We start from the raw sequence: 22,598 nt of genomic DNA, 5'->3' as shown, positions 1-22,598 counted from the left end.
CGTGACACTCGCCGCAGCGGAAGGTAAACAGTAAACACTCGCGCGCGCGGTGCGCTAACAGGGGGACACAGGCACGACGACCTTGCCCCACCGCTGCTAACAGCGGACTATCCCTAGACCACGGGTACCCACCTAGTGAACAGTATAGGGTACTGCTTCCAATCGGAAGTTCCCGCCGTTTTTGCTGAGCCTTTGCGCAGAGGCATTGTATAGCTGAGTGTTGCTCTGTAGAGGAGCCTTTCAGTGCTGTTTGCGTGACATTTTGTGATTTTTTCCTCAAAGCTATAGTATCAGGTAAATACTTTCGATTTACCCAAATTTATGAAGGAAAACGTAAAATTGGAACGGGGAGAATTCCAGTTTGAAACAAAAGGAGCTATTTCTGCAGTAAAATGGATGGATAACCGTATAGTCACTTTCCTGTCCTCAATTCATGACTCATGAGAAACAGCAACAATGAAAAGGAAAAACAAGGATGGTACTAGTACAGAGATTTCTTGTCCTGAAGTTGTGGCAGAATACAACAAAATAACGTGTGGTGTCGATAAGTTTGATCAATTATGAGAAAGGTATGCTATTGGCAGCCGTTCTGTAAAATGGTGGCACAGAATATTTTAATTCCTGGTGGACGTTGCTGCAGTGAACAGTTTTATCCTGTGGAAAATTAGTAAAAGAGAAAGTGGACAGCATGATCAGCTCACATACAGGATCCATCTAGCCAGACAATTGATCGCTGGCTTCTCATCCCATAAAAGGCGTGGACAAAAACCTGTCTTTCTGGCAAAAAGGGGTAAAGTACCTGAAGATTTTCGTCATTTGGCTGTAGGGGAGCATCGACCCATTTTAGGAGAAACCTACTGGACGTGCCGTCATTGTAGTACCAATGCTGCGGAAAAGAGCACTCGCTGTGTTTGTACATATTGTCAAATACCACTTTGCATAGGCCAATGTTTCAGAAAATTTCATGGCAAGTAATTGTGAACAATCATTGTAACAAGAGAAGTAAATCTACCAAATAAATATGACATATATTGAAAAATTTGTTTTTGTCATTTAACTCCAAGGAAGGGCAGTGGGAAGAATACTTCCCACCTTGTTGTGTGACCTCACTTTCACAGTTGGAGCAAATTTGATATTCTGTATGATAAATATACCTATCTATTAACTACTATCTGCTCTCCATTCATTAAAAAAAAAACAGCTCAATAATTTTGCCCACAAAAGGGTTAGGAGGTAGTACCACACCTACAGCTTCTACAGAGCGCCATAGTAACTAATGACGTCTTTTAAGGAAGCGACTAGTATTTTGTCTGAAGTAGTGCGTCGTCACTGTTTCTGCAGCCTTTATCCTTTCTCTTATTTTTGGCGCTGTACCCCGGCTTTGACACTAGGAAGAGGCCGGCAGAGAAGGGAAGTCCCCTCCGCGCTGACGTATGCCGCTTGTTTTGTTTGTGCAGTGCGAATCGGTGGGAACTGCGCACCGACTCCCCATCACCTGATCGGAGGGAGGGGAAGTGGCGGGCGCTTGCTCAACTGTTTCCAGTGAGCTTCTGGCGTCAGTCGCAAAGATGCGCATCTCCGAGGCGGTAGGGAGGCAAGATAAACACGCGGAGACCACGCTAGCCGTAGAGGTCCAGCAGCATAATGGCAAGTACACACAGCAGTTTATAGGCAGCCGCATTTTGCAAGCGTTATAGGTCGCATTTACACCGGAACGAAAAGAGGTGATCGAGCGCTGGTAGATAAACGCCAGTGTTCAAATTCGCTTGCACCACGTGATTGTAATTAAAATTCAGCTACTCACAGAGGTCCAGTGTGGGCTGTAATTATCGTAAGGCAGCTAAACTCAGCATATATTCTAATGCATTAATCTGGAACTGATTTTCGCAGGGAAAAAAAATAGTTCCAATTTTGGTCACCATGTGCAAATCTGGCGCTGAATGCGAGAAAGACATTGAAATACTTCGATATGTAATGGATTAGGGACCGGGACGTGGGAAGAAAAGGTTAAACAAGTGAGAAAGGCATAACGTTGATTTTGTTATTAACCGCCGTTTACACAATTCGTTCAATATGAACACAGGACACTTCGGCAAGATGCTGTACAGCGCTAGACTTGTACCTGGTAGCTAAAATGGCAACTAATTTTTTTTCCAGTGTAAATCAGTCCCGCATTAACGCATTAGCATATTTATCATGTTTCTCTGTCATATGATAATTACAGCTCACAGTGGAACCCCATGAGTTGCTGCACTGTAGTTATAACCATCCGGTAGCTGTAACAAGCACAGATGCAGGGTCGTATTCAATGGGGTCCACAGTTTCTTACTGTCCCTTCCTCCTTTCACCCCCTCCCCTCCAAAATATAATTGGCTGCCATTAGCACTTGTATTGTGCCACAGTTGCATAGGATATAATAATAACAACAATAAGATATATAAAATATTTTAATATGATAATTTCTTTAGATAATGTGTAATACACTGCTTTAGCGTGAAGTTCAAGAATAATAATTCACAGTATTTAAAATCAATATGTGCACTCATTAGTAAAACTGGTTCACTTGCGAGGAACTTCGCTTGGCGAAAGACGAGTCAAAACAAACGAACATGTATCTCAGCTTATCCTTAGGTGTCGACCGTTTCTAAGAGAACTATCGTCAAAGTTTTCGACGTTCTTTAAGCAGTCGACAAGCTCAGCCGCACTGGTCGCACCGTTTTTTTAAATATTCATATTCTTGTATTTCATTCTTACAGCAATTCTTAATTCTTATATTATATTCTTATGTTTATTCTCCAGGAGGATTTTCTGCTTTCCCTTGGATTACAACGACCGTAGAAACATTCGAAATGTAGGAATTCCGACCACTATGAGCATCGCAGGAAGGCAGGTTTGCACAGAGACATTTCTTCGCATAAATACCACTCGGGAAAGAAACGGCGTTAACATTGCCGAAGATTTCACATGGAATACATTCATGTAGTAATCTACGGACTTGGGTAGGGAAAACAAAAACAAAAACAAAATTAAAAATAAAGAGTCGGGTTCCAAATACGAGGGGCGAAAGTGTGAAGCCGCGACTCTAGACACTAACCCACCGCTTCTTCTGTCTCGTCAGTAAAAGGCACATAAAGTATGTCGAAAACTTCGACAGTCATTTTGTCAGAATCGGTCGAGTATCGACAGATAGCCCCAGATACGTCCGCTTATTTTGACACGCCTTCCACTGAGCGAAGTTTCTGGGAAATCGAGTTATAGTAAACTGCAATGGTGAACAAAGTCTGCAGACTAGACTTTGCGAGAGTGTAAATGAAGAGACAGTTTCTCCTTTCAGTCGTTTTAATCTACGCTCTCGGAAAGCAGCGTTTCTGTTCTTTTTCCTCAGTGGAGGGCCTTTCCCTTCCTCTCCTTATCCGAGTTTTTCCGGCGTTTACGGTAGACTAACATCGATAACAAAAGCAGTTCATGCGCAAAATAACACGAAGTTTTCCAGGCTGCGAGCGCCGATGCGAATCGCTCGCGATCTTCGTTTGATGGTTCACTGAAACACCCCATAGCTAGCGGAACACGAAGGAGTATATGCGAATGCGGACCGAACCAGGTCGAATAATGTTTGCTTGCGCTTGTTTACTGTTTGCTCCAGAAGGAATGCTCGTTCCTTGCAGATCGCTCGACTACGAGTATGGTCGCTCCGGTGCAAACCGGTTTTCACGTGTACAAGGCCGCAGAAAGAGAAGTATTTTTGACATGTAAACGTATGAGTATTCGCTGCTATTATTTTTCTCATTTCTGGCAGCACGAACGCGTCTTTCCACATGTGTGTCCATCGTTTCAACTCGCCATAATCTTAATCTCTGGGTATGAAGGGAATGTCGTGACTGACTGATTCGCCACCGCCTAGCACAAACCGCTATAAGACACAAACTTGAAATTTGGAGACGGTGTGGAGATGTACTGTAGGCGTCGTTTTAAAAAGGGATTTTACGAAATTCCAACCCTAAAGGGGTGAAATAGGGGATGAAGGTTTATTTTTGGAACATGTCGCTGTTAAGGCAATTTTGAAGCTAGACATACGAAAATTGGTATTTGATTTCTCGGTCAGAAATAAAGAAACACTTGGTTCAGCACTTTTGGAAATTTAACCCTACGGGGGTAAAATAGTGGCAGATTTTTTGAAAATATATCATTATTAAAAAAAAACTGCTAAAGTATGCCGGCCGCGGTGGTCTCGCGGTTCTAGGCGCGCAGTCCGGAACCGTGCGACTGCTACGGTCGCAGGTTCGAATCCTGCCTCGGGCATGGATGTGTGTGATGTCCTTATGTTAGTTAGGTTTAAGTAGTTCTAAGTTCTAGGGGACTGATGACCACAGCAGTTGAGTCCCATAGTGCTCAGAGCCATTTTGCTAAAGTATTTTTAAAGCTACATCTACGAACATTGGCATTTGACTTCTCGGTTACGAAAAAAAAAAAATGCATGTTTCAGTGTTTTTGGAAATTGAACCCCTAAGAGGGTGAAATTGGGGATGAAATTTTTTATGAAAATATTTTAATATGAAAGCATTTTTAAAGCTGAATTTACGAAAATTTATATTTGGCTTCTCAGTTAGAAATTTAAAAAGATACGTTTTCACTATTTTTGGTCAGAAATACTTTCGGAAAGAACCATGCTTATATGGCCTTAATTAGCATCAGCCGGCCAAAGTGGCCGTGCGGTTAAAGGCGCTGCAGTCTGGAACCGCAAGACCGCTACGGTCGCAGGTTCGAATCCTGCCTCGGGCATGGATGTTTGTGATGTCCTTAGGTTAGTTAGGTTTAACTAGTTCTAAGTTCTAGGGGACTAATGACCTCAGCAGTTGAGTCCCATAGTGCTCAGAGCCATTTGAACCATTTGAATTAGCATCAAAAGCTTAGAAGGAGTTGCGAACAAAATAAAAATTCGATTAATAAAAAAAATCTCTGCAGGCCGTACAGTCTACACCAGAGACTCTCCTGGCGCTAAACTAGTACAGGTATATATTCGAAAATCATGAAGGGAATGTCGTGACTGACTGATTCGCCACCGCCTAGCACAAACCGCTATAAGACACAAACTTGAAATTTGGAGACGGTGTGGAGATGTACTGCTACGAAAACTCTTAGTGTTGCTCAATGTAGATTGTTTCAAATAATCACCGCAAGAAGTTTTTCTAGTCACAGAACCTACACAGTGTCATAAAACGAAATGGACTTCAGACGTTACATTAAATTTAAACACAAACATATGTATTGAGAATGAGATTTTCACTCTGCAGCGGAGTGTGCGCTGATATGAAACTTCTTGGCAGATTAAAACTGTGTGCCCGACCGAGACTCGAACTCGGGACCTTTGCCTTTCGCGGGCAAGTGCTCTACCAACTAAGCTACCGAAGCACGACTCACGCCCGGTACTCACAGCTTTACTTCTGCCAGTACCTCGTCTCCTACCTTCCAAACTTTACAGAAGCTCTCCTGCGAACCTTGCAGAACTAGCACGCCTGAAAGAAAGGATATTGCGGAGACATGGCTTAGCCACAGCCTGGGTGATGTTTCCAGAATGAGATTTTCACTCTGCAGCGGAGTGTGCGCTGATATGAAACTTCCTGGCAGATTAAAACTGGGTGCCCGACCGAGACTCGAACTCGGGACCTTTGCCTTTCTCGGGCAAGTGCTCTACCAACTGAGCTACCGAAGCACGACTCACGCCCGGTACTCACAGGTGTACTTCTGCCAGTACCTCGTCTCCTACCTTCCAAACTTTACAGAAGGCAAAGGTCCCGAGTTCGAGTCTCGGTCGGGCACCCAGTTTTAATCTGCCAGGAAGTTTCATATCAGCGCACACTCCGCTGCAGAGTGAAAATCTCATTCTGGAAACATCCCACAGGCTGTGGCTAAACCATGTCTCCGCAATATCCTTTCTTTCAGGAGTGCTAGTTCTGCAAGGTTCGCAGGAGAGCTTCTGTAAAGTTTGGAAGGTAGGAGACGAGGTACTGGAAGAAGTAAAGCTGTGAGTACCGGGCGTGAGTCGTGCTTCGGTAGCTCAGTTGGTAGAGCACTTGCCCGCGAAAGGCAAAGGTCCCGAGTTCGAGTCTCGGTCGGGCACACAGTTTTAATCTGCCAGGAAGTTTCATATGTATTGAGTTCTGACGTTCTGTATTTTTGACGTTATGTAGCGTGAGATGAAACATGATGTTTGTATCCGCACACATACCGAAATCGGGAAACGTACTCTGCTGGTGGTGATGTTTAACAGTCGAAACTGATAGAAGACGATGATGGCGGTACAAGACGATTTTTGATATATATCGCAAGCGGTGTGCCACCAAATGCTGTAAATACTGGAAAAGAATAAAGAATACAACACTGCGAAACGACCAAGTCCAAGGGCAATGCAATCAGATGAGTTCATTAAATTTCTATCCATTTTTTTGAGATTACCTACTTACTGATCGGCGCTACAGTCCTCGTAGAACATTGGTTTCCATTGCCACCTGCCTCCATTCTTCTTTGTCCATCGCATTTCTTCTACAGTTCCTGGCTCTCAGCGCTTTGAGTGCCGGCCGCGGTGGTCTCGCGGTTAAGGCGCTCAGTCCGGAACCGCGCGACTGCTACGGTCGCAGGTTCGAATCCTGCCTCGGGCATGGATGTGTGTGATGTCCTTAGGTTAGTTAGGTTTAAGTAGTTCTAAGTTCTAGGGGACTGATGACCACAGATGTTAAGTCCCATAGTGCTCAGAGCCATTTTTTTTTCAGCGCTTTGAGGTCTTCCTCTATACCTTCAAGCCACCTTTTCCTGTGCGTTTCTCTCCTCCTTCTCCCTTCAGGCTTTTCTATAAACGCTTTCTTAATACTTCCAGTTTCCGGCATTCTTTGTACATGTCCGGCCATCTTATTCTTCCTTCCATGATATCCACCACGATATTCATGTGTCCAAGAATGTCTGTAGTCTGTGTTTGTCCTTGTTTTCCCGCTTTCATACTCTCGCACCGTCCCAAATATCTTTCTCAAAATCTTCCTTTTCCCTTTCAATTGTCCGCAGCTCGTGGTCTTGCGGTAGCGTTCTCGCTTCCCGTGCACGGTGTCCCGGTTTCGATTCCCGGCGGGATCAGGGAATTTTCCTGCCTCGAGATGACTGGGTGTTGTTGTGTCGTCTTTATCATCATCATTCATCCCCGTTACGGTCGGAGGAAGGCAAGTGCAAACCACCTCCGCTAGGACCTTGCCTAGTACGGCGGTGCGGGTCTCCCGCATCGTCCCCTACGCTCCTCGGAGTATGAAACCTCATCATCATCATCATCCTTTTCAATAACCAGCCTTCCTCCTTTGTGGTCATCACCCAGCCTTCCGATCCTTACATTACTATAGTTCTTAATTTAGTAAAATATATTTGGCCTTTTGTATTCCTACTACCATTTCTGGACTTGAATATATTCTCCAAGGAACAATAACATCGGTTTTCAGTTGCTAGCCTTTCTTAGATTTGTGCTGCTGTTCTGAAGCGCCAAAGAAACTGGTATCAGCACGCGTATTCACTACAGAGATATGTAAACAGGCAGAATACGGCGCTGCGTTCGGCAACGCGTACATGAGACAAGTGTCTGGCGCAGTTGTTCGATCGGTTTCTGCTGCTACAATGGCCTGTTGTCAAGATTTAAATTAGTTTGAACGTGGTGTTGTAGTCGGCGCACGAGCGGTGGGACGCAGCATCTCCGAGATAGCGATGAAGTGGGGATTTTCACGTACGATCATTTCACGAGTGTACCGTGAATATTAGGAATCCGGTAAAATGTCAAATCTCCGACATTGCTGCGGCCGGAAAAAGATCCTGCAAGAACGGGACCAACGACGACTGATGAGAACCGTTCTACGTGACAAAAGTGCAACCCCTACGCAAATTGCTGCAGATTTCAATGCAGGGCCATCAACAACTGTCAGCGTGCGAACCATTCAACGAAACATCATCGATATGGGATTGAGGAGCCGAAGGTCCACTCGTGTACCCTTGATGACTGCACGACACAAACCTGTACACCTCGCCTGGGCCCGTCAACACCGACAGTGGACTGTTGATGACTGGCAACATGTTGCCTGGTCAGACGAGTCTCGTTTCAAATTGTATCGAGCGGATGGACGTGTACGGCGTATGGAGACAACCTCATGAATCATGGGCCCTGCATGTCAGCAGCTTCAAGCTGGTGGAGGCTCTGTAATGGAGTGGAGCGTGTGCAGTTGAGAGGTGACACATAACGTAAGCATCCTGTCTGATCACCTGCATCCATTCACTTCCACTGTGCATTCCGACGGACTTGGGCAATTCCCCCAGGACGATGCGACACCCACACGTCTAGAATTGCTGCAGAGTGCTCCAGAAACAGTCTTCTGAGTTTAAACACTTCTGGTGGCCACCAAACTCCCCAGAAATGAACATTACTGAGCATATCTGGAATGCCTTGTAACGTGCTTTTCAGAAGAGATCTCCACCCCCCTCGTACTATTACGGATTTATGGACAGCCGTGTAGGATTCATGGTGTCAGTTCCCTCCAGCACTACTTCTGACATGTCGAGTCCATGCTACGTCGTGTTGCGGCACTTCTGCGTGGTCGCGGGGGCCCTACACGATATTAGGCAGGTGCACCGGTTTCTTTTGCTCTTCAGTGTATTATCTTCTGTTATTATTGAGCCTAAGTATTTAAACTTCTCCATTTATTTTTATAGAAGCCTCTCCGCCACCTTCACTAGGATCTCGCATCATCATACACTTTGCTGTCCCTGTATTAACTTCCAGTCCTAATTTCCACGCTGCTCCTTCCAGTGCAGCATATTTATTCTTCCAAGCCCTGATAATCCTTGCGATTAATGCCGTGTCATCAGCGTATGCCACCACCTGGACCTGCCGTTTAAATATTGTTCCAACTAGGTTTGTTGGTATTTGCCGAATTAGCTTCTCTAGTGCTAAGTTAAAAGTAGCGCAGAGATCACATCTCCTTGGCACAGCCTCCTCCGCACATGGAACTCTCCTGACAACTCTTGCTCTATACTGATCTTGCAAACTGTTGCTTTCATTGTCATTTCGGCCAACGTCATTAATTTTAGCGGAGGATCTTATTCCTGTCATACGCTAGTTTAAAATCAACGTAAAACAAATTCAGTTGCTTGTCATAGTCATGAAAATCCTGTAGCATGTCTCAATAAAAATATCTGGTCCATTGTGGGTCTGTGCCTCCTAAATCCAGCCTGATAATCTCCCAGTACCGTTTCCACCCGGAATTCTAGCCGACTGGCTAAAATCTTTATAAACACTTTTTACGTTTTATCTAAGAGATCAATCCCGCGATTATTGTTGCACTCTTCAAATCTGTGCACAGCCGTCGAGATTTAGGTTTTCCGCAATTTCCCGTAAGTCGATCCAGGCAAATGTCGGGATGGTTCCTCTGAAAGGACACGACCGATTTCCTTCCTCATCCTTGACACAATCCGAGCTTGTGTCGCGTCTCTAATGACCTCGATGTTGACGGGGCGTTAAACCCAGTCTTCCTTCCTTCCTTCCTTCACTTTTACACTCTGCCTCATCACCATAGTTGTGTAAAGGGTAGATTATTTCCACGGTCGAATCCTTAGGCATTTATTCCTTTATCCATATTTCCTTTATTAATTCATTGACAGCCGTCTCCATCATCTTTCTCCCAAATTTTAATAATTCGGCCTCTATGTTGTCTTCTCCTGCTTTATTAATGTTAAAGTTTTTAATTGCATTTTTCACTTCCTCTAAGTTTGGTGATTCGACTTCCTGCTTACCTGTTTATGATTCTAATTCCAGTTCTAAATTAAATTCCCTCTCTTCCGCATTCTAGGTTTCCTTCTGTGTCCCCCCCCCCCCCCCCCTTCCCATCAAGTAACTCAGCAAAATACTCTTGCCGTCTTTCTAAGCTTTACTTTTATCTCCAATTTGGTTCCCATCTTTATCTGTATAGAAGGCTGCTCTTGGTTGGTGTCCTCCCTTCATTTCTCTAGAGTGTAGATCTTTCACACAACTTTTCTCATTATTACTCCCCATTTTGTCCAGCTGCGCTATCTTCCTCCTTTCATATTGCCGGTTCATTACTACATATAACTTAGCTGCTGTTTTCCTCGTCTCTCTATAGTTTTTTTGTTGCTATTCTTGACTTACTTTGCAGCATTCTTTGTCTCGCTTCATTCTCCCTGGATTACCAGTGAGCATTCCTCGTCGAATCATTTCACTGTTCCTTATTATTCTGCCTCCCAGTGATTCTTCCATGGTTACATTGATAACTGTTTCCAGTTGTGGGGTCCTGCCCACTCGCCTCGTATATGGTGCCTAAAGGATGCTGCGTTCTCGGAATGCTATACAACAATACAAGCAAATCACATTAATAGTTTTTATTACAACTTACACTCATGCTCATAAATCAAGGATAACTGCAGAATGCGGTGCCACACAACGTGGCACTATACAAAACTGGCGCTAATAGCATAGGTACATAGGAAACACGCTCTACACAGATCTGTACGTCAACGGTATTGGTGAAAAGTTGAGAAAACCGTCCCGAAACCCATATGCTACGTAACCCCACTGTTTCCTGCGCATGTACCCCGACATCAATATGGGATATGATCACCATGCACACGTACACAGGCCGCACAACTGGTTGGCATACTCTGGATCAGGTGGTCCAGCAGCTGCTGGCGTATAGCCTTCCATTCTTGCACCAGTGCCTGTCGGAGATCCTGAAGTGTCCCAGGGATTTGCAGACGTACAGCGATACGTCGACCGAGAGTATCCCATGGTGTTTAGGTCTGAGAACAGGCAGGTCACTCCATTTGCCTGATATCTTCTGCTTCAAGGTACTCCTCCACGATGGCAGCTCGGTGGGGCTGTGCATTATCATCCAACAGGAGGAAAGTGGGTCCCACTGCAGCCCCAAAAAGGCAGACATACTGGTGCAAAATGACGTCCCGAAACACCTAACCGGTTACACTTCCTCTGTCAAAGACATGCAGGGGTGAACGTGCACCAATCATAATCCCACCCCACACCATCAAACCACGACCTCCATACAGGTCCCTTTCAAGGACATTAAGGGGTTGGTATCTGGTTCCTGGTTCACGCCAGATGAAAATCCGGCGAGAATCACTGTTCAGAGTATACCTGGACTCGTCCTTGAACTACTGTTCCAAAGACCATGTACTGCATTCTTGACACCAGGCGTTACGGGCTCTCCTGTGACCAGGGGTTAGTGGAATGCACCTTGTAGGTCTCTGGGAGAATAATCCATGTCTGTTCAGTTGTCTGTAGACTGTGTGTCTGGAGACAACTGTTCCAGTGGTAAAGCCACTGCAGTACTCCGTGGCCGTCTGCGGGCACTGATGGTGAGATATCGGTCTTCTTGTGGTGTTGTACACTGTGGACGTCCCGTACTGTAGCGCCTGGACATGTTTCCTGTCTACTGGAATCGTTGCCATAATCTTGAGATCTTACTTTGTGGCACATGGTGGGTCCGTGCTACGACCTGCTGTGTCTGACCAGCCTCCAGTCGCCCTAGTATTCTACCCCTCATAACGTCATCCATACGTGTTCTCTAAGCCATTTTCAACACACAGTCACCTTTAGTACGTCTGAAAACGTCTGGACACTTACTCGCTGCACCCTACTATGACATGCACCAACACACCTCTGCGTATGTGGTCTGCTGCCAGCGCCACCGTGCGACGACCGCAGGTCAAATACACCGCATGGTCATACCCAGAGGTGATTTAAACCCGCAAACCGCCCACCAGATCGTTGTTTCACCATGTATCAGCCTTATCCTTAATTTATGAGGATGATTGTAGAAGATTGTCAATATTTAACTTTAATTTACGACGGTGTCACAAGCGATGGGCGACATGTAATTAAGTCAGAGGCCTTTGCTATATACAGTGTTCAAGTAAGTTTGTCACACAGTTTCTGGATCACTAAAGGCGGGCCTAGTACTGTTTTCTAGTACTGTGCTAATACTGTGATAGTCTGCGTGTCCCGGTCTGGTACTGTGCGACCGAGACTTTTTTGCCCCTTAATGTGGGAGGTGGCTCACGGTCTTACTGTGTAGGTGGATGGTAAAAGTGTTCCATTCGACAATGATGTTGTTCCAAAGACATCACTGGAGTGCACTTTGAAGGTGGGGGGGGGGGGACTTGAATTCCCGTACCACCCTCCGACGGTGGAAGTTCAGGTTGCAGGCAGGAGGTGACATACACTGCTGGCCATGAAAATTGCTACACCAAGAAGAAATGCAGATGATCAACGGGTATTCATTGGACAGATATATTATACTAGAACTGACATGTGATTACATTTTCACGCAATTTGGATGCGTAGATCCAGAGAAATCAGTACCCAGAACAACCACCTCTGGCCATAATAATGGCCTTGATACGCCTGGGCATGGAGTCAAACAGAACTTGGATGGCGTGTACAGGTACAGCTGCCCATGCAGCTTCAACACGATACCACAGTTCATCAAGAGTAGTGACTGACGTATTGTGACGGGCCAGTTGCTCGGCCACCATTGACCAGACATTTTCAATTGGTGAGAGATCTGGAGAATGTGCTGGCCAGGGCAGCAGTCGAACATTTTCTGTATCCAGAAAGGCCCGTGCAGGACCTGCAGCATACGGTCGTGCATTATCCTGCTGAAATGTAGGGTTTCGCAGGGATCGAATGAAGGGTAGAGCCACGGGTCGTAACACATCTGAAATGTAACGTCCACAGTTCAAAGTGCCGTCAATGCGAACAAGAGGTGACCGAGGCGTGTAACCAATGGCACCCCATACCATCACGCCGGGCGATGACGAATACACGCTTCCAACATGCGTTCGCCGCGATGTCGCCAAACACGGATGCGATCATCATGATGCTGTAAACAGAACCTGGATTAATCCGAAAAAATGAGGTTTTGCCATTCGTGCACCCAGGTTCGTCGTTGAGTGCACCATCGCAGGCGCTCGTGTCTGTGATGCAGCGTCAAGGGTAACCGCAGCGATGGTCTCCGATGTCCATGCTGCTGCAAACGTCGTCGAACTGTTCGTGCCGATGGTTGTTGTATTGCAAACGGGCAATCTGTTGACTCAGGGATCGAGACGTCGCTGCACGATCCGTTACAGCCATACGGATAAGATGCCTGTCATCTCGACTTTAGTGACACGAGGCCGTTGGGATCCAGCACGGCGTTCCGTATTACCCTCCTGAACCCACCGATTCCATATTCTGCTAACAGTCATTGGATCTCGACCAACGCGAACAGCAATTTCACGATACGATAAACCGCAATCGCAATTGGCTACAATTCGACCTTTATCAAAGTCGGAAACGTGATTGTACGCATTTCTCCTCCTTACACGAGGCATCACAACAACGTTTCACAAGGCAAACGCCGGTCAACTGCTGTTTGTGTATGAGAAATCGGTTGGAAGCTTTCCTCATGTCAGCACGGTGTAGGTGTTGCCACCGGCGCCAACCTTGTGTGAATGCTCTGTAAAGCTAATCATTTGCATATCACAGCATCTTCTTCCTGTCGGTTAAGTTTCGCGTCTGTAGCACGTCATCTTCGTGGTGTTGCAATTTTAATGGCCAGTGGTATAACTACGAACAACATCAGGTAGCAAAATTGGTGGTTTACGACGATCGACGCCCATCGAGTGTTCAAGTTAATACTAGCGCTTCATGAGTGGCCGTAAGAATGCTATCGTTAACTATGGTCGGAATCTGAGTCCTCAAGGATGATAAGAGGAACAGGGTGCCGGTGCCAGTGCCGGGGAGTTGTGGTGGCAATGGTTTGTACGCCAGCGTCCGTGTTGCGAAGGGTTTCTACTTTGGCATAGAGACGCCGCGCCTTCTCTCGCATGCACGTATTGAGAGTGGCCATGTCCATTTCCTCGTGATGGGAGGGGCATGCAGGCTCCACAGAAGCACCTTATTCTGCAGGTGCTGGAGGGGCTGCATCTGGGAGGCACTAACCGTAGGCCACGCAGTGGAGCCATAGGTGAGGGAAGGGTGGACAGCCATCCGATACAGCCGGAGCTTGGTGTAGAGGTTCGATTCCCTGCCGGTGAACGTTGGGTACAATACCATTACCGGCTTCAGTCTTTTTTGGGTTACATATTCTGTGTGGCAATGGAAGGACAGTTGGCCGAGGTTGGCAGGACCGGCGCTTATATTCTCTTCGGCTAGAGGTCGCTCCTGTCGTGTTGCGATTCTTGTCAGAAGGCTATTGGCTGATGTCGTCTCACAGCCTTCTTTGCTCTTGCATTCCTCCTCTTCGTGCCGTCGCTTATCGTTACGCCGCAACACCAGTATCCCTCACTTAGTTTCCACATCCATGTGCTCTTTCTTGTCTTGATAATCTCTTCTAATTTCTTCTTGCATTCTTCCTGCTTTTCTTTAATTTGGAGTCTTTCTATACTGTGTTTCACTTTCCTCCTACTCTTTTTGATTCTTACTATACCTGTCTTCTGCCTATATCTAATCCTCACTAACTAATGATCTGTGTCTCCATCTACCCCTCTACAGCCGCTAACTTCCATAATTACTGATGTGTGCCGTTTATCTATAATCATATGTAGCATGGTCTGTCTGGTTTCTCGTAACTCCCTCTGGCGATGCCCACATGCACTTCGTATTATCTTTCCTTGGACGCCATGAGCTTTTTATTACTTACTTGCCACTGGCAAAGTGTATCAGACTTAGTCAGACTCCACGTAGACAGTCCCTTCCTGTTACGTTTCCGTACACTTCTTTCTCTATTTTTGCATTCAGATCCCCAAGGATAGTTTTTTGGTAATGCCTCTGACTTTGCTGATTTCCTTCTCCATTTCGAAGTAAACTGCATCCTTGTCATCTTCATCTCCTCCGTAGGAGCATAGCCAAACATCATCGTGATATTGAAACCCCGTGTCCCAGCTCTCCAAGGACACAACTTGTAACTGATTGCTTTGAAACTAATTATTTTTATCTTCTTTTAGCTATGTATAAGAAAGCCAGTACCATGATGACCCGTACCTCCATTCACTATACATCAATATATGTTTCCCCTCCACTATACATCAATATACAGGGTGGTCCATTGATCGTGACTGGGCCAAATATCTCACGAAATAAGCGTCAAAAGAAAATACTACAAAGAACGAAACTTGTCTAGCTCGAAAGGGGAAACCAGATGACGCTATGGTTGGCCCGCTAGATAGCGCTGCCATAGGTCAAACGGATATCAACTGCGTTTTTTAAAATAGCAACCCCCATTTCTTATTACATATTCGTGTAGTACGTAAAGAAATATGAATGTTTTAGTTGGACCACTTTTTTCGCTTTGTGATAGATGGCGCTGTAATAGTCACAAACATACGGCTCACAACTTTAGACGAACAGTTGGTAACAGGTAGGTTTTTAAATTAAAATACAGAACGTAAGTACATTTGAACATTTTATTTCGGTTGTTCCAATGTGATACATGTACCTTTGTGAACTTACCATTTCTGAGAACGCATGCCCGCATCTCGTGGTCGTGCGGTAGCGTTCTCGCTTCCCACGCCCGGGTTCCCGGGTTCGATTCCCGGCGGGGTCAGGGATTTTCTCTGCCTCGTGATGGCTGGGTGTTGTGTGCTGTCCTTAGGTTAGTTAGGTTTAAGTAGTTCTAAGTTCTAGGGGACTTATGACCACAGCAGTTGAGTCCCATAGTGCTCAGAGCCATTTGAACCATTTTTTGAGAACGCATGCTGTTACATCGTGATTACCTGTAAGTACCACATTAATGCAGTTACTGCTCAAAATGATTTCCGTCAACCTCAATGCATTTGGCAATACGTGTATCGACATTCCTCTCAACAGCGAGTAGTTCGCCTTCCGTAATGTTCGCACATGCATTGACAATGCGCTGACGCATGTTGTCGGGCGTTGTCGGTGGATCACGGTAGCAAATATCCTTCAACCTTCCCCACTGAAAGAAATCCGGGGATGTCAGATCCGGTGAACGTGCGGGCCATGGTATGGTGCTTCGACGGCCAATCCACCTGTCATGAAATATGCTATTCAATACCGCTTCAACCGCACGCGAGCTATGTGCCGGACATCCATCATGTTGGAAGTACATCGCCATTCTGTTATGCAGTGAAACATCCTGTAGTAACATCGGTAGAACATTACGCAGGAAATCAGCGTACATTGCACCATTTAGATTGCCATCGATAAAATGGGGGCCAATTATCCTTTCTCCCATAATGCCGCACGATGTATTAACCCGCCAAGGTCGCTGATGTTCCACTTCTCGCAGCCATTGTGGATTTTCCGTTGCCCAATAGTGCATATTATGCCGGTTTGCGTTACCGCTGTTGGTGAATGACGCTTCGTCGCTAAATAGAACGCGTGCAAAAAATCTGTCATCGTTCCTTAATTTCTCTTGTGCCCAGTGGCAGAACTGCACACGACGTCAAAGTCGTCGCCATGCAATTCCTGGTGCATAGAAATATGGTACGGGTGCAATCGATGTTGATGTAGCATTCTCAACACCGACGTTTTTGAGATTCCCGATTCTCTCGCAATATGTCTGCTACTGATGTGCGGATTAGCCGCGACAGCAGCTAAAACACCTACTTGGGCATCATCATTTGTTGCAGGTCGTGGTTGACGTTTCACATGTGGCTGAACACTTCCTGTTTCCTTAAATAACGTAACTATCCGGCGAACGGTCCGGACACTTGGATGATGTCGTCCAAGATACCGAGCAGCATACATAGCACACGCCCGTTGGGCATTTTGATCACAATAGCCATACATCAACACGATATCGACCTTTTCCGCAATTGGTAAACGGATCATTTTAACACGGGTAATGTATCATGAAGCAAATACCGTCCGCACTGGCGGAATGTTACGTGATACCACGCACTTACACGTTTGTGACTATTACAGCGCCATCTATCACAAAGCGAAAAAAGTGGTCCAACTAAAACATTCATATTTCTTTACGTACTACACGAATATGTAATAAAAAATGGGGGTTCCTATTTAAAAAACCGCAGTTGATATCCGTTTGACTTATGGCAGCGCCATCTAGCGGGCCAACCATAGCGCCATCTGGTTCCCTCTTCAAGCTAGACAAGTTTGTAGTATTTTCGTTTGACGCTTATTTCGTGAGATATTTGGCCCGGTCACTATCAATGGAGCACCCTGTATGTTTAGCTGTTGCAATCATTCTATGTCCTTTCGATAGTAGTTCTTGTAGTCAGCTGTTTTCACTGTATATTTATACATTTCCTCTTTAATTTCTTGCAGTTTACCAGGCCTCGCAAATGTCCTCACATTCCAGGTGGCTATCATGATATCCTTTTTCCTCCTGAGTAACCCCTTTCTTTGCTGTGTCACCATCGTGTAATCTACTTATTCTTCTGAGGTCGATGTGGGGTATCCGAGGTGGGGTTGCTAGCCCCCCATCCAATCCCTAACTTGGAAGACCTGGATTTTCCGGCGGCCGCTGTGGCCGAGCCGTTCTAGGCGCTTCTGTCTGGAACCGCGCGACCGCTACTGTCGCACGTTCAAATCATGCTTCGGGCATGGATGTGTGTGATGTCCTTAGGTTAGTTAGGTTTAAGCAGTTCCAAGTTCTAGGGGACTGATGACCTCAGATGTTAAGTCCCATAGTGCTCACAGCCATTTGAATCATTTCTGAACCAGGATTTTCCCTTGAGGTTTACTCCCCTAACGAGAGCCTCCACCCCTCTCGCCCGCTCTATGTGAGACACAGTTCTTCTGGCTCCTCTGTCAAGGCCTGTCCGGCCTGGATGACCCTGCCAGCAGGTATGCTACTGTCGGTGTAGCCTTCGACTTCGCTGGAGCACTCAGACCCTCCCGCCCGCCACTGAAGGTATTTTCTGTAAGGCAGTGTCCGTGGGAGATAATTTTTCAATTGTTTCTGCAGAATGACGTTGTTGCTTCAACATATTTTTCTGAAAACTCGGCAGTGACGCAAGACACCTAACGCAAATGAAGGTCGGACGTTTGTTTTCCTACCTTTGGCTTTAAACGTGGGTGACATTCATAACATGAAGGTTCAGGATGAGTCACAGCGTCTGTCTGTGTAGCAAGTTACTAGCAGAACAAGTATTCAGGAAAGAAAGAACATCTTTCCAGAAAAGTGTACGCGCGGAAACAGATATCCACATGTACAGGGCGAGCCGAAATTCGCGCAATAGGACGCCACAGAGTGATCCTTTCATACTATCAGGACAAAACGTCTCTAACAAAAATTCATGCCGTGCATATTAGGGTAGAAAAATAACGTCAGAAAAGACAATGTCGCATCACTGTAATCACATGAACAAGCATTTTGCTTGAATACTGTCTGTACAGCTCGGTTAGTACAGCGCGTGGAGTGTTGTTGGAATACTACAGTTCGAGGGTTCAATAATGGGTCTAGGTGTAATTTTTTTTATTTTCTCTAAATATAATCCGCTCAGTTAAACGATAGATGACCTACAAGTACCGTTTTTCTTAACATTGAACGTAGCAGTTACTTGCAGGCATGTCAGAAATATTTATGAATAACAATAATAATGTAAAAATAATTATCAGTCGTAGATCAGAAATAACTACAAAACATATCAATGTGAAGATGTAAGATATTCATATTACATTCAGTAAGAGTGGACTGTTTTAATGTTTTAAATACACTATCAGTGACAGCATGTTTTTCACAAAACGGAGCAGAAGCTCAAATATACCTCCCCGTATCTTTAAACAGTTGGCGACTAGCTGGATCATGCTTCTCTAAATTCGTAGCAGAGCTGCATCCACAACTACGAGAGCGGCAGGAAAGCGTGCTTCCAGTTCTTTGTCATTCAACCACGTACTAGACTAACCGTAACAGAATTTGCTAATTAGCTATGAAACAGGTTATTAGATCTGCCAGTAACGAAACTTCCTAAAGAAATGAAATCGACAGCAAAGTAGTAAGCATGATATTTGGCACTAATCAACAGAACCAGTGGCACGAGGATACACTGCAAACTGTATTCTAATGTAGGCTGTATCAAAAAAGACGTTACAGCTTTGAAAATCCGCACAAATTTATTCATACCACTCACAGACTTAGTCGTGATGTCATCTTGAAGTAAAACAGATCACGTTTTCACACATGTGGAACGCTAGCACAGAATCGCTCCACCGGAACCACTAGTGGCAGTTGCAGCGAAGATGGGCCGCTTTTACAGATACTGAAAGTGCTCGCTGTGTGTTTTGGTTTGAAGAGTCGAAGTCTGCAACAACTGTGCAGAGTAATTTTCGTACAGAGTATGGTAAAGCTTTGTGAGCAGTCCCACAAGATCGACCTTGTGTGCTTCCCGAGAGCTGGGCGTCCCGCATATGACTGCTTGCCGTGTTGCATCTCTAAACATACAAGTTTACTATCGCACGAGAACTAAAAGACACTGTCAGGATTGCTCGTAAAGGCCACCGTACACGATCAAAAAATTTGACGTTTTTACTATGTTTGCCAAATATTTGGCTACGGTTTTGTTTGTGTGTTTCTCAAAGGTAGAGCGTGCATGACAGACATTTTGACTGATGGAAAATTTGGCAATATGGCGGACGTTGTTTGTGTCGATGTTTAGACACAAACGTTTACTGAAAAATAATTTTATTACAATTTATCTCACTGTGTTCCGAGTTTCCCCAATATGGAAAATAATAACAAAGTTGCAAACAGGGGCGCTAGGTTTTGACGATCTATGTCGGTGCTCTAAATCACAGTTCACAAATTTTGAAATCTGACCCTCCTGAAAATCAAGTTCAGGATAAAGATAAACAGTTTTTTTACTAGGTTCTTTTTTCCACACTTGTTAATTAATACAAAGAAATAATCCACATAGAATTGTTTATTTTCTCAAATCTTTGTGTATTTCCTAATTCTCACTCGTAAAGAATGTGTTCCCACGAACAGTGGGTCGTCAGGTGAAAATATTCGCCACAGTGTTACGAGGTTCAAGATTTTTGCTTCTTGTTTGTGGTCATGCATGATAGCGTTGTCGTTCAGTTTCTCTTGCGTCATGGTGTTGCGCAGTAAGTTTTTAATCTGCTAAGGGTGGAATGAGAACGTCCTGCTGTACATTTAGAAGTTCGTATGATTAAAGAGAACTATATTAATTTCATCACCTCTGGAATCAATACGCCGACGTGCATGTTTAAGAAAAAGAATCTCACTTCGTCTTCCGTACTTCCAACGAAATAATTTTTAGATTTGCACACATCTAATATCATATTTCTGTGCAAAGTTAATTTTCATAACAGGTTTAGAAAATCGATCCTCGAAACACTGAATCACAACATTTAAAACTTCAAAATAAATTCTCCGGTGATAATCACGGGGGTAGGTAAAAGCATAGGGTAAAGCGCAGTCATCAAGTTTTCGAGAGATCTTTCGGACCTTTGGAGGTTTCGGATCTTCGACGTCGAAATTTTTGGTCAATTCCAAACAAGAGCTCCACACTTCATGGAAACTTTCATCAGCTCAAGAGAACTTCGCAATACCTCGGACATTATTAATATTGTCCAGGACTTTTGGATCTTTAGAGAGGGATTGTGCAGAAAAGCATTCAAAATTTCAACTGGCTCTAAAATTTTAATAAGAAGCGCACAGACAAAAATAAATTCGAAAGAACACAGAAAATTTAAGAAGCCTTTAGCTTTAGCATCGGTATCGGATTTTTCGAGCCCGAGTTCCTCAAAGGACAAAATTAATTGTTAGTAATTCTGGAAAATAGGTTTAAGTGAACTTACCCTACAGCTCCACCTGACAGGGCAAAAAGGCCGAAGGGATATAAGATGAATAAAACCAGAACCTTAGGCACCTTGCAGATACTCAAATATTGCTGGCCGCTTGGGATGACCTGGGAACAGAACTGGTCATTTCTTTCATATTTGAGTCTCTCAAAAAAAATGGTTCAAATGGCTCTGAACACTATGGGACTCAACACCTATGGTCATCAGTCCCCTAGAACTTAGAACTACTTAAACCTAACTAACCTAAGGACATCACACAACACCCAGTTGAGTCTCTCACGGGGGTCTCATCCTGGATTGCCTCTTGAGTCACAATGTTCAAAAAATAGACCAAATAGTGAACATGCAGAATTCTCTGATTTTTTCCTTGCAACCGCGAAAAATCTCCGGTCATATTCCTCGTTACGTCAGTAGCAGAACATTTGCATGACTTGATATCTAGAGAAAAACGAGTGAGAACATCCATTAAAACTGTAAAAAATACTTCAGCTATAGTATATACTTAGTATTATAGAAAGGAAAACATAATTCATTAATATGAAAATTGTCACCGCTGACACGTCTAAGGAAAATAAACTTGACGAACCTCGCTATTTTCGTCTAAATGATGCTACGCAGTTTTAAAAAAGTAAATTAAAACTTACTGTTTCACAAAGAATGGTACTGAGTGGGTGAATATCTTTTGAGGCAAAGCAGGCGGTTTAAATGTCTACCGGCCGTTACCCGTTGGAGGAAACGTTCAAAAATTTCCGCGATGTTCCCGCGATAGAGTAGCGCTGAGCATTTGTCAGTTGTTTCTGGAGGACCGAGAAGCACCGGGTGCAAGGGACAACGCGAAATCACGACGTCAGAATTGGTGTAATTGACAGCGTTAAACTTTTTCCATTTTTTCTGGTTTATTTTTCATTGATTCTATTTCATTTTCCCTCTCCATTTCGTGTGGCTGCTGAGCACAAAAAGAAAAAAAAAATTGGGAGGGGGTACGTGAGCACAGGAGTCGACACCCGTGGATACAAACAAAATAGCCTTGCAATTACCAAAATGTAAACATGAAACGCGAGGAAGGGGAAAGAAAACGATGTGTGGGAAATCGTGACGGCTGGCTGCACAAGGTACTGTGGTAGTGCAGTGGCGAAAGTTAAATTTTTGCCGGACTGCGACTCGAACCCGGAGGTACATCTTCTCATGAGCGGCTGCCTTAACCCCTTTTTTTTAAAGTTTCGTTTTGTTCTATATTGTTGATTGAATTTGTTCAGGGCGGACGTCCGATGACACCCGCTCAGTTTGTTTTTTGATCCGTTCGCTCAGTTTTTTTTTATTACAAAGGGTAGCTAACCCTCTGACCGAACACGCTGAGCTACCGTACCACTTCGGCAATCCGGACTCGGTTCCTCACGAACTCAAATTTCAAGCTTATCTCACGCTGTAATGCAGCGTCCCTTGTCCATTAAACTCTCTGCTCGCAAATCCTGATTCCCGTAGGAGTTCGGACAATATTTGCGCATTCGCACTGAAAAAGCGTCGAGGAACCGTTACCCTCGTTTTAATTACTAAAACGGTACAGGTGTCACATCTTTCCAACCCGTATATTACGCAGGTAAAGGTTAAAAAGAAAATCAATATTCTACACACAATATACGAGCTGGAGTGAAATAAAATATAAAAATTCGAAGTTCTCTGGTTCATCCACTGACGATGTAGACTACATGTTCCCACGTTGTAGTATTTTAATGAACTGTCATTAAGCGACCAAGTATCG

The 22,598-nt window shown here is 44.7% G+C and overlaps 1 protein-coding gene and 1 non-coding gene across 2 annotated transcripts in view; one reads left to right on the top strand and one right to left on the bottom strand.

Annotated features, from left to right (window-relative positions):
• The first annotated feature begins 1,491 nt into the window (after positions 1 to 1,491).
• Positions 1,492 to 22,598, top strand: part of LOC126260839 (peptidoglycan-recognition protein SC1a/b-like) — a 76,147-nt gene continuing 55,040 nt past the window's right edge. The window contains exon 1 of the mRNA XM_049958240.1: positions 1,492 to 1,647. Within this exon, the coding sequence (XP_049814197.1) occupies positions 1,569 to 1,647 (79 nt within the window). The 5' untranslated portion in view covers positions 1,492 to 1,568. The remainder of the gene's footprint in view (positions 1,648 to 22,598) is intronic.
• Trnas-aga (transfer RNA serine (anticodon AGA)) lies at positions 5,637 to 5,711 on the bottom strand. The gene has a single exon. It is a non-coding gene; the product is annotated as a tRNA-Ser (tRNA).

Source organism: Schistocerca nitens, chromosome 5 (assembly GCF_023898315.1).
Source record: "Schistocerca nitens isolate TAMUIC-IGC-003100 chromosome 5, iqSchNite1.1, whole genome shotgun sequence".
NCBI classification, from domain to species: domain Eukaryota; kingdom Metazoa; phylum Arthropoda; class Insecta; order Orthoptera; family Acrididae; genus Schistocerca; species Schistocerca nitens.
This window is presented reverse-complemented; position numbering and strand designations above follow the sequence as displayed.